Genomic DNA, 12,693 nt, shown 5'->3' with positions numbered 1-12,693 from the left:
TTGACTGCGGCTCCGTAGCGGATACAGGCAATGAGGCAGTGATCGCTGAGATCCTGGTTGAAGACAGCAGAGGTGTATTTGGAGGGCCAGTTGGTCAGGATGACGTCTATGAGGGTGCCCTTGTTTACAGAGTTAGGGTTGTACCTGGTGGCTTCCTTGATGATTTGTGTGAGATTGAGGGCATCTAGCTTAGATTGTAGGACTGGCGGGGTGTTAAGCATATCCCAGTTTAGGTCACCTAACAGAACAAACTCTGAGGCTAGATGGGGGGCGATCAATTCACAAATGGTGTCCAGGGCACAGCTGGGAGCTGAGGGGGTCGGTAGCAGGCGGCAACAGTGAGAGACTTATTTCTGGAGAGAGTAATTTTCAAAATTAGTAGTTCGAACTGTTTGGGTATGGACCTGGAAAGTATGACATTACTTTGCAGGCTATCTCTGCAGTAGACTGCAACTCCTCCCCCTTTGGCAGATCTATCTTGACGGAAGATGTTATAGTTGGGTATGGAAATCTCTGAATTTTGGTGGCCTTCCTGAGCCAGGATTCAGACACAGCAAGGACATCAGGGTTAGCAGAGTGTGCTAGAGCAGTGAGTAAAACAAACTTAGGGAGGAGGCTTCTGATGTTGACATGCATGAAACCAAGGCTTTTACGATCACAGAAGTCAACAAATGAGGGAGCCTGGGGACATGCAGGGCCTGGGTTTACCTCCACATCACCCGCGGAACAGAGAAGGAGTAGTATGAGGGTGCGGCTAAAGGCTATCAAAACTGGTCGCCTAGAGCGTTGGGGACAGAGAATAAGAGGAGCAGGTTTCTGGGCATGGTAGAATATATTCAGGGCATAATGCGCAGACAGGGGTATGGTGGGGTGCGGGTACAGCGGAGGTAAGCCCAGGCACTGGGTGATGATGAGAGAGGTTGTATCTCTGGACATGCTGGTTGTAATGGGTGAGGTCACCGCATGTGTGGGAGGTGGGACAAAGGAGGTATCAGGGGTATGAAGAGTGGAACTAGGGGCTCCATTGTGAACTAAAACAATGATAACTAACCTGAGCAACAGTATACAAGGCATATTGACATTTGAGAGAGACATACAGCGAGGCATACAGTAATCACAGGTGTTGAATTGGGAAAGCTAGCTAAAACAGTAGGTGAGACAACAGCTAATCAGCTAGCATAACAACAGCAGGTAAAATGGCGTTGACTAGGCAACAGGCAGAATGGAGTACCGTGATTAATGGACAGTCCAAAGTGCATCAGCTATGTAGCCAAGAGATCAGTGTCCAGGGGGCAGCGGTGGATGGGGCAGGGAAGCTGGACTGGCGAGTGTTATCCAGGTTGAAAAAAAGTTAACAATGACTAAATAGCTTGTAGCTAGTTAGCTGGTTAGCTTCTGGAGGTTCTTGAGTGTGTTCTAAAAATAAAAATAATAGCGATTCCGTGTCACATTGGGTGAGGCAGGTTTCCGGAAAGGTATAAACAGATTAAAAATCAAAAGAGATAGAAAGTGAGTATGGGTCCGGTGCGTGTTTGGGACGCGGCGATTCAGACGGTTAGCAGGCCTGTGCTAACAAGCTAACAGTTCGTAGGCCGGGGCTAGACAAGCTAGCAGTTAGCAGGCCGAGTTTAGCAAGCAGGGAGATAGCGAGGGCTAAAGAGTTGGCCTTTGGGGGGACGTCGCGATGGGGTGAGTCTGTTTATTCCTCTTCATGCGGTGACATCGATAGACCGGTCGTGGACCCGGGTATTGTAGCCCAGGAGTATGCTACGGTGGTAGCACAGGTGCGCTGGCCGGGCTAGCTTCACGCTAGCTTCACGCTAGGTGGGTGGAAGTGCTAGCCAGGAGTAATCATCTGGGGTTGCGGTTTAGCTAGATAGCTAGTTGTGAAGATCCAGCTGAAAAATGTTCCGGTTGCGGTGGGAATCCGGGGATGAATCCGGGGATGAAAAATAAATAGGTCCGTTATGCTCTGGTTAGAGTCGCGTTGTTCGAGCTGGTGAGAGCTTTCCGAGCTAAAGGTTAGCTTAGCTGATGACCGGTTAGCTGAAGACCGCTAGCATAGCTGGTGGTTAGCTGGCTAGCTTCAGTTGAGGGGTTCCGGTTCCGAAGTAAATATAAATACTTTAGGAAAAATAGCTACATTGGGTGAGGCGGGTTGCAGGAGAGTATTTGGAAGCTTAGGTTTAGCAAAATGTTTTTGAAGAGATATGCGAAGAAAAATATGTAAAAAACGAAAAATATACGGTATATACAAGGGACACGAGACAGGACAACTTACTGCTACGCCATCTTGGAGACCAATTTGATGGGCTTATGTCTGTTAAATTGTCTGTCTTGAATGGTTTGCCCCAAGGCTCTGTACTTGGTCCTCTCTTATTCACTATTTATATAAATGATTTAAAGAAAAATGTCCAAAATGCACAACTTCATTTTTATGCTGATGATACTGTTATTTACTGTTGTGCCTCATCTCTTACAAAAGCTTTCCAGAACATGCAAACTGCTTCTTTTGTTCAATTGAAGCTTATCCTCAATACTGACAAAATATACTAATGGTGTTTTCTAATGCAAGAAATAGACCTCTGAAACTTTCACCTATTACTACCTGTCAGGGCAAGGAGATTGAGGTTGTAACCTCATATAAATATCTTGGAATTTTAATTGACGATGGCCTCTTTTAAATAGCATATTCAACAACTTACAAAAAAATTGAAGCTGAAATTGGGATTTTATTTTAGGAATAAGGCCTGTTTTTCTTTTGAAGCCAGCTACATTTATGCCTTTACTAGACTATGGGGATATTTTATATATGAATGCTTCCGCTCAGTGTTTGAGATCAATTGACACTCTTTTACCATGGCACTTTGAGATTTATTTTATTTTATTTTATTTTAAACTGAAAAACCCAAAACTGCACTTTGTATACCAGGGTTGGCTGGCCTTCTCTAGTCACTCGTAGGCTCAGTCACTGGTATACTTTCAACTTCTGGCGCCGACAGAGATGGCCGCCTCGCTTCGCGTTCCTAGGAAACTATGCAGTTTTTTTACGTGTTATTTCTTATATTAGTACCCCAGGTCATCTTAGGTTTCATTACATACAGTCGAGAAGAACTACTGAATATAAGATCAGCGTCAACTCACCATCAGTACGACCAAGAATATGTTTTTCGCGACGCGGATCCTGTGTTCTGCCTTACAAATAGGACAACGGAGTGGATCCCATGCAGCGACCCAAAAAAACGACTCCGAAAAAGAGGGAAACGAGGCGGTCTTCTGGTCAGACTCCGGAGACGGGCACACCGTGCACCACTCCCTAGCATTCTTCTTGCCAATGTCCAGTCTCTTGACAACAAGGTTGATGAAATCCGAGCAAGGGTAGCATTCCAGAGGGACATCAGAGACTGTAACGTTCTCTGCTTCACGGAAACATGGCTCACTGGAGAGACGCTATCCGAGGCGGTGCAGCCAGCGGGTTTCTCCACGCATCGCGCCGACAGAAACAAACATCTTTCTGGTAAGAAGAGGGGCGGGGGCGTATGCCTTATGGCTAACGTGACATGGTGTGATGAAAGAAACATACAGGAACTCAAATCCTTCTGTTCACCTGATTTAGAATTCCTCACAATCAAATGTAGACCGCATTATCTACCAAGAGAATTCTCTTCGATTATAATCACAGCCGTATATATCCCCCCCCAAGCAGACACATCGATGGCTCTGAACGAACTTTATTTAACTCTTTGCAAACTGGAAACCATTTATCCGGAGGCTGCATTCATTGTAGCTGGGGATTTTAACAAGGCTAATCTGAAAACAAGACTCCCTAAATTTTATCAGCATAAAGATTGCGCAACCAGGGGTGGAAAGACCTTGGATCATTGTTACTCTAACTTCCGCGACGCATATAAGGCCCTGCCCCGCCCCCCTTTCGGAAAAGCTGACCACGACTCCATTTTGTTGATCCCTGCCTACAGACAGAAACTAAAACAAGAGGCTCCCACGCTGAGGTCTGTCCAACGCTGGTCCGACCAAGCTGACTCCACACTCCAAGACTGCTTCCATCACGTGGACTGGGATATGTTTCGTATTGCGTCAGATAACAATATTGACGAATACGCTGATTCGGTGTGCGAGTTCATTAGAACGTGCGTTGAAGATGTCGTTCCCATAGCAACGATTAAAACATTCCCTAACCAGAAACCGTGGATTGATGGCAGCATTCGCGTGAAACTGAAAGTGCGAACCACTGCTTTTAATCAGGGCAAGGTGTCTGGTAACATGACCGAATACAAACAGTGCAGCTATTCCCTCCGCAAGGCTATCAAACAAGCTAAGCGTCAGTACAGAGACAAAGTAGAATCTCAATTCAACGGCTCAGACACAAGAGGCATGTGGCAGGGTCTACAGTCAATCACGGACTACAGGAAGAAATCCAGCCCAGTCACGGACCAGGATGTCTTGCTCCCAGGCAGACTAAATAACTTTTTGCCCGCTTTGAGGACAATACAGTGCCACTGACACGGCCTGCAACGAAAACATGCGGTCTCTCCTTCACTGCAGCCGAGGTGAGTAAGACATTTAAACGTGTTAACCCTCGCAAGGCTGCAGGCCCAGACGGCATCCCCAGCCGCGCCCTCAGAGCATGCGCAGACCAGCTGGCCGGTGTGTTTACGGACATATTCAATCAATCCCTATACCAGTCTGCTGTTCCCACATGCTTCAAGAGGGCCACCATTGTTCCTGTTCCCAAGAAAGCTAAGGTAACTGAGCTAAACGACTACCGCCCGTAGCACTCACTTCCGTCATCATGAAGTGCTTTGAGAGACTAGTCAAGGACCATATCACCTCCACCCTACCTGACACCCTAGACCCACTCCAATTTGCTTACCGCCCAAATAGGTCCACAGACGATGCAATCTCAACCACACTGCACACTACCCTAACCCATCTGGACAAGAGGAATACCTATGTGAGAATGCTGTATCATTGACTACAGCTCGGCATTCAACACCATAGTACCCTCCAAGCTCGTCATCAAGCTCGAGACCCTGGGTCTCGACCCCGCCCTGTGCAACTGGGTACTGGACCTCCTGACGGGCCGCCCCCAGGTGGTGAGGGTAGGCAACAACATCTCCTCCCCGCTGATCCTCAACACTGGGGCCCCACAAGGGTGCGTTCTGAGCCCTCTCCTGTACTCCCTGATCACCCACGACTGCGTGGCCACGCACGCCTCCAACTCAATCATCAAGTTTGCGGACGACACAACAGTGGTAGGCTTGATTACCAACAACGACGAGACGGCCTACAGGGAGGAGGTGAGGGCCCCCGGAGTGTGGTGTCAGGAAAATAACCTCACACTCAACGTCAACAAAACTAAGGAGATGATTGTGGACTTCAGGAAACAGCAGAGGGAACACCCCCCTATCCACATCGATGGAACAGTAGTGGAGAGGGTAGCAAGTTTTAAGTTCCTCGGCATACACATCACAGACAAACTGAATTGGTCCATTCACACAGACAGCATCGTGAAGAAGGCGCAGCAGCGCCTCTTCAACTTCAGGAGGCTGAAGAAATTCGGCTTGTCACCAAAAGCACTCACAAACTTCTACAGATGCACAATCGAGAGCATCCTGGCGGGCTGTATCACCGCCTGGTACGGCAACTGCTCCGCCCTCAACCGTAAGGCTCTCCAGAGGGTAGTGAGGTCTGCACAACGCATCACCGGGGGCAAACTACCTGCCCTCCAGGACACCTACACCACCCATGTTACAGGAAGGCCATAAAGATCATCAAGGACATCAACCACCCGAGCCACTGCCTGTTCACCCCGCTATCATCCAGAAGGCGAGGTCAGTACAGGTGCATCAAAGCTGGGACCGAGAGACTGAAAAACAGCTTCTATCTCAAGGCCATCAGACTGTTAAACAGCCACCACTAACATTGAGTGGCTGCTGCCAACACACTGACACTGACTCAACTCCAGCCACTTTAATAATGGGAATTGATGGGAAATGATGTAAATATATCACTAGCCACTTTAAACAATGCTACCTTATGTAATGTTACTTACCCTACATTATTCATCTCATATGCATACGTATATACTGTACTCTATATCGTCGACTGTATCCTTATGTAATACATGTATCACTAGCCACTTTAACTATGCCACTTTGTTTACATACTCATCTCATATGTATATACTGTACTCGATACCATCTACTGTATCTTGCCTATGCTGCTCTGTACCATCACTCATTCATATATCCTTATGTACATATTCTTTATCCCCTTACACTGTGTATAAGACAGTAGTTTTGGAATTGTTAGTTAGATTACTTGTTGGTTATTACTGCATTGTCGGAACTAGAAGCACAAGCATTTCGCTACACTCGCATTAACATCTGCTAACCATGTGTATATGTGACAAATAAAATTTGATTTGATTTGATTTACAAAGCCATTTTGGGTTTACTACCTTTTTATTTGGGCATTTTTATTGTTCAGAAATGTGATGGGTACTCTCTTCGTTCGCTGGTCGTTATCCTGCTAACTGTTCCAAATGTCCGAACTGAATTTGGTAAAAGGGCTTTTATGTACTCTGCGCCATCGTCTTGGAACACCTTACAAAATTCTTTTAAACTGGAAGAACTTGTCCCGATTTGGTGTTTTTAAATCACTGATGAAGGATTTTGAGGCTGATTCCCTGACCTGTCAATGTTTTTAATTTGCTGTTTTATACTCTTGTGAATTCAATGGTTTTTACTAGATTACTTGTAGTTTTTCATGTTGTCTGTCTGTAATTTTTTTGTAATGACTTGGTGCTGCCTATCTTGGCCAGGGCGCTCTTGAAAAATAGATTTTAATCTCAATGAGCCCTTCCTGGTCAAATAAAGGTTAAATAAAATACAGTACAGTACTAGATAATACAGTACAGTACAAGATAATACAGTACAGTACAGTACTAGATAATATGGTACAGTACGGTGCTAGATAACAGTACAGTACTAGATAATACAGTACAGTGCTAGATAATACAGTACAGTGCTAGATAATACAGTACAGTGCTAGATAATACAGTACTAGATAGTACAGTACTAGATAATACAGTACAGTACAGTGCTAGATAATACGGTACAGTACCAGATAATACAGTACAGTGCTAGATAATACATATTTTGAAATGATGCTTTACAGCGAAAGCAATACAAGCGTTTGTGTAAGTTTATCGATCGCTCGACAAAACAATAAGTACACTTAGCATCAGGTAACTTGGTCACGAAAATCAGAAAAGCAATCAAATTAATCATTTAACTTTGATGATCTTCGGATGTTTTCACTCACGAGACTCCTAGTTAGCCTGTTAAGGATAGGCAGAATACTGCCCCCTTTGGATAAATTGCGTGCCCATAGTAAACTGAAAAAGAATCTGTATATATACAGATTAATATATGCATATAATAATTATTATTGGATAGAAAACACTCTAAAGCTTCTAAAACCGTTTGAATTATGTCTGTAAGTATAGCAGAACTCACAGGGCAGGCAATCTCCCAAACTATTTTTGGGAGCCTCAAACTTGGGGCAACTTTGACGTCATCGCCCCCACCCTTCCCAACCAGCTATGGATCTGGAGACACTTTCTATGTCTTCCACTAGATGTCCTCATTCAGTACAGCGTTTAATTGTGCAAATCCCGCAGGTTTTGACCCTTTGGGAGGCAAAAGACTGAATGTCGCGAGAAAATACAAGGTCAGGAGAGCGCGCATTTTGGAGAGACGTCCCTTTGTTCCAGAATGCCTGAGAGCAAGCAAGAATGTCCGATAGATTAGATAATTGTTTTGTACGTTTAGAACATCCTAAAGCTTGATTCTGCACTTAGTTTGACCAGTTTAGTTGACATATAATGTGTATATAACGCTACACGTAGGGGAACGTGTAGCGTCAACAAGCTTTAGACAACAAATGTTCCATGAAGATATTTTTTATATCCAAATACCTCCGTTAGTTTGGTGCGTTATGCCCAGGAATCCCCTGGAAAAAGCGGTCACGACAACACAGACAAAAATTCCAAATTATATACATAATGTCCACAGAAACATGTCAAACGTTTTTTATAATCAATCCTCAGGGTGTTTTTCAAATATCTATTCGATAATATATCAACCGGGACAGTTGGCTTTTCACTAGGACAGGGAGTAACAATGGCCGCCTTTCTCTTTTGCACACAACTCACTCTGAGAGCCCCCACCTATCCACTTACGCAATGTGGTCATTCACGCTCATTCTTCAAAATAAAAGCCTGAAACTATGTCTAAAGGCTGTTGACACCGTAGGGAAGCCATAGAAAAAGGAATCTGGTTGATATCCCTTTAAATGGGCAATAGGGATGCATACGAAACAGAGAGGTTTCAAAAACAGGGGCACTTCCTGATTGGATTTTCCTCAGGTTTTAGCCTGCAATATCAGTTCTGTTTAACTCACAGACACAATTTTGACAGTTTTGGAAACTTTAGAGTGTTTTCTATCCTAATATGTCATTATATGCATATTCTAGCATCTGGTCCTGAGAAATAGGCCATTTACTTTTGAACGTTATTTTTCCAAACATAAAAATAGTGCCCCCTAGCTTCAAGAGGTTTTAATCAGCACTACAGTTTTCAGCTGTGCCAACAATTTCAAAAGGGTTTTCTCATGATCAATTAGCCTTTTAAAATGATAAACTTGGATTAGCTAACACAACGTGTCATTGGAACACAGGAATGATGGTTGCTGATAATGGGTCTCTGTAAGCCTATGTAGATATTCCATTAAAAATCTGCCGTTTCCAGCTACAATAGTTGTTTACAACATTAACAATCTCTACACTGTATTTCTGATCAATTTGATGTTATTTAATGGACAATAAATCAGCTTTTCTTTCAAAAACAAGGACATTTCTAAGTGACCCCAAACTTTTGAACGGTAGTGTATATATAGAGATAGATAGATAGAGAGAGGCAGAGGGAGAGATCTAGGTAACGGAACACATTCCTCTCCTGCGAGAGCGTCCTAGAACCAGGTTAGAGAACATATCTCCCTTTAGGGAACACAGAAATGTCAGGTTCAGGTTCCTGCAGTTATTTATGTGAACTGTGTGCTGTTCTCTTCAGGTGCATGTTTTCTGAGATAACACATTGGAAAAAAGCAGGAAACAGCGGTAGCGATAGAAAGCTTTAGATAGCTTAGGTGCAGCATTCCGAGAGGACTGGGAAAACACTGGGATAATTCAAGAATTCCCATCGTTAACGGCAGAGCATGGGGGAACGAATGAGTAACCCTGAAGAGTTCAAAACAGATCACTCATCGTCTGTATCTAGACTGGAAAGTCAAACTGGTCAATACTGTTTCTTTACTCATTTCTTTCATTCTTCCTGCTTGTTTTCTTTTATCTCATTAATTTTATTGTTTTAAAGTGTGGTGTGGTTTTAAATACAATTTCATTAAAGTTTTATTGGATTTAATAATATGTGTTTTTATTGTGGGCAAATCTCCAATCCCAGGCCTAACCAACATTCTAGACTGACTCCATTCCCGAAGAGAAAACAACAGGACATTAAACTGGGTTCACATATTAAACTGGGTTGCTTCACATCCAAAATCTTTCAACATAAACAACACAACATTTCACCATAAAGAAACCATCAAACCACACATTCAGCCAGGGATACAACCTAATGGCCCCCAGAGACCAGACAACAGACAAACAATGTTAAACAACAGGAAAACGAAAAGCTAATATGATGGTGGGACTGAGAGGGTAATTAAAGACAATGTGCTACTGGCTAGTCACAAGATGATAAAGAGAGATAAAGTGATGGGACAACAGTTATTATGTGTTGTGTAATGTTGTGCAACATGATTGTATAATGGATCACTTGAAGGTTTAATAGAGATGTATTGGACTGTGTGAGCCAAGGATTTAGGAAGGATTTTGGGATTTAAAGACAGAAACACACATAGGAATAAGGGACACACACACACACATTCTCCCTCCCCTCACACACACACCCTCCCTCTCCTCACACACACACCCCTCCCCTCACACACACAGCCTCCCTCCCTCCCCTCACACACCCTCCCTCTCCTCACACACACACACCCTCCCCTCACACACACAGCCTCCCTCCCTCCCCTCACACCCCTCCCCTCACACACACCCCTCCCTCCCTCCCTCCCTCCCCTCACACACCCTCCCCTCACACACACACCCTCCCTCCCTCCCTCCCCTCACACACCCTCCCCTCACACACACCCCTCCCTCCCCTCACACACCCTCCCCTCCACACCCTCTCCTCACACACACCCTCCCTCCCTCCCCTCACACACACAGCCTCCCTCCCTCCCCTCACACACAGCCTCCCTCCCTCCCCTCACACACACAGCCTCCCTCCCTCCCCTCACACACACAGCCTCCCTCCCTCCCTCCCCTCACACACCCTCCCCTCACACACACACCCTCCCTCCCTCCCCTCACACACCCTCCCCTCACACACACACCCTCCCTCCCCTCACACTCCCTCCCCTCACACACCACCCTCCCTCCCTCCCCTCACACACACAGCCTCCCTCCCTCCCCTCACACACACAGCCTCCCTCCCTCCCTCCCCTCACACACACAGCCTCCCTCCCTCCCCTCACACACACAGCCTCCCTCCCTCCCCTCACACACACACCCTCCCCTCACACACACACTCTCCCTCCCTCCCCCCTCACACCCCTCCCCTCACACACACACCCTCCCTCCCCTCACACACCCTCCCCTCACACACACACCCTCCCTCCCTCCCTCCCCTCACACACCCTCCCCTCACACACACACCCTCCCTCCCCTCACACACCCTCCCCTCACACACACACCCTCCCTCCCCTCACACACCCTCCCCTCACACACACAGCCTCCCTCCCTCCCTCCCCTCACACACACAGCCTCCCTCCCTCCCCTCACACACACAGCCTCCCTCCCTCCCCTCACACACACAGCCTCCCTCCCTCCCCTCACACACACAGCCTCCCTCCCTCCCCTCACACACACAGCCTCCCTCCCTCCCCTCACACACACACACATCCTCTTACCTGCATGGTGTGAAAGTTGCGTGTCTTTTCGAAGTGGAACTCGATGTCAACACTGCCTTGCCCGAGAGCCTCTCTGCTCCAGCCCAGGTAGTCATACCCCGGCCACACCCTCAGCTCCTTGGTCTCTGTGAAGTCATTCCCTCCTAACACACCGTCAAACAGCTGGCCCAGGCCTCCGAACTGAACCCTAAACACATACATACAGTACACACACATTATTACAAAGTTATACATATACTGTACACATGCCAAGGCATACACAGTCATACATTGTACATGTGACACACAGAGACATTCACACACCCTTTCTCACACACACACACACACACAAACACACACACACACACACACACACACACACACACACACACACACACACACACACACACACACACACACACACACACACAAACACACACACACACACACACTGCTGTATATAGGTCTGGGTTGCATCAAAACCGTTAGCTCATCCGCTATGAAAACAGTTGTGCCCCATTAAAAAGGCATATGTGAATATAACCTCCCTACTTCTCCTCCATCCCTGGACAATACAGTCTGGAAACAGAGTACAACACCCTCAGCAAATAAAGTCTGACTCCAGATCATTTCATTCTTATTCGATTAAGTGGACAGAGAAAATAAACATTGGGTAGAGGAGTTGTTTCGTGTGTGTGTATGACAGACTAAAGCCATTTGGCTGACTGCGGCTCACTAAGGCCCTGTTAACTACTAACAGATGGGATGAGTCCAGGAGTCCTTAATATATTCATCATCTTTTACCAGGTAGGTTGGCTGAGAACACATTCTCTTTTACAGTGTCAACCTGGGAAAAGTTGCATTTGTGTGGGACCCTACTAAAGCCAATGGAGGACGAAGACCAATCTCAAGTAGCCAGCCAATACCCACAGAGCTGAGAGAGGAGGATGATGCTTACCCTGACTCTATGCTGCCATCGTAGGTGGAATCGTTGAGGTACACAGGTGAGCCAGACAGGTGCATCACATGACCCACTGGAGCTGTGTACATCAACAGGCCATCTGAGAGAAAGAAAGAGAGAGGGTGAAAAAGAAAGAGAGAGAGAGAGAAAGAAAGAAAGAGGGAGAAAGAAAAATAGAGAGAGGGGAGAGAGGGGAGGGGGAGAGAGAGTGAGAAAGAAAGAGAAAGAAAGAGGGGGAGAGAGAGATTGAGGGGGGGAGAGAGGGGGGAGGTATATAGAGAGAGACTACATTAATGATATACACTTTAATAAGATACAACATACATCATCTTCACCATCGCCTGGTCAGCTACACATGAACTACATACGTTGGTTAAGCCTGTGTTCAGGAGATGAGAAACACACAGGCAGAGCAGACTTCTCTCCAGTGAAACATTAGACCCTCTCTCCCCCCAGCCAGCCTGTATGGCTAATCAGCATGTTCTCCTAACACAGGTCTGAAGTCACTCACTGTAACTACGTTCACCTTCAGCGCTTCACATCCATAATAAACACAGCTTTTACAGAGGCGCAGAGTGTGTGTGTTTGTGTGTGCGTGTCTGTACATGTGTGTCAGTGTGTGTGGGGGACATGGG

The 12,693-nt window shown here is 46.1% G+C and overlaps 1 protein-coding gene across 4 annotated transcripts in view; it reads right to left on the bottom strand.

Moving 5' to 3' along the window:
- The window catches only part of LOC112244539 (epithelial discoidin domain-containing receptor 1-like), an 83,642-nt gene that overhangs the window by 28,055 nt on the left and 42,894 nt on the right, over window positions 1-12,693 (bottom strand). For all 4 annotated transcript variants that reach the window (XM_042310384.1, XM_042310391.1, XM_042310388.1 and 1 more), the window contains 2 exons: window positions 12,056-12,158; window positions 11,119-11,305 (listed from right to left, as the gene is read on the bottom strand). In XM_042310384.1, the coding sequence (XP_042166318.1) occupies window positions 11,119-11,305; window positions 12,056-12,158 (290 nt within the window). The remainder of the gene's footprint in view (window positions 1-11,118; window positions 11,306-12,055; window positions 12,159-12,693) is intronic.

This window comes from Oncorhynchus tshawytscha, linkage group LG03 (genome assembly GCF_018296145.1).
Source record: "Oncorhynchus tshawytscha isolate Ot180627B linkage group LG03, Otsh_v2.0, whole genome shotgun sequence".
In the NCBI taxonomy this organism is placed as follows: domain Eukaryota; kingdom Metazoa; phylum Chordata; class Actinopteri; order Salmoniformes; family Salmonidae; genus Oncorhynchus; species Oncorhynchus tshawytscha.
This window is presented reverse-complemented; position numbering and strand designations above follow the sequence as displayed.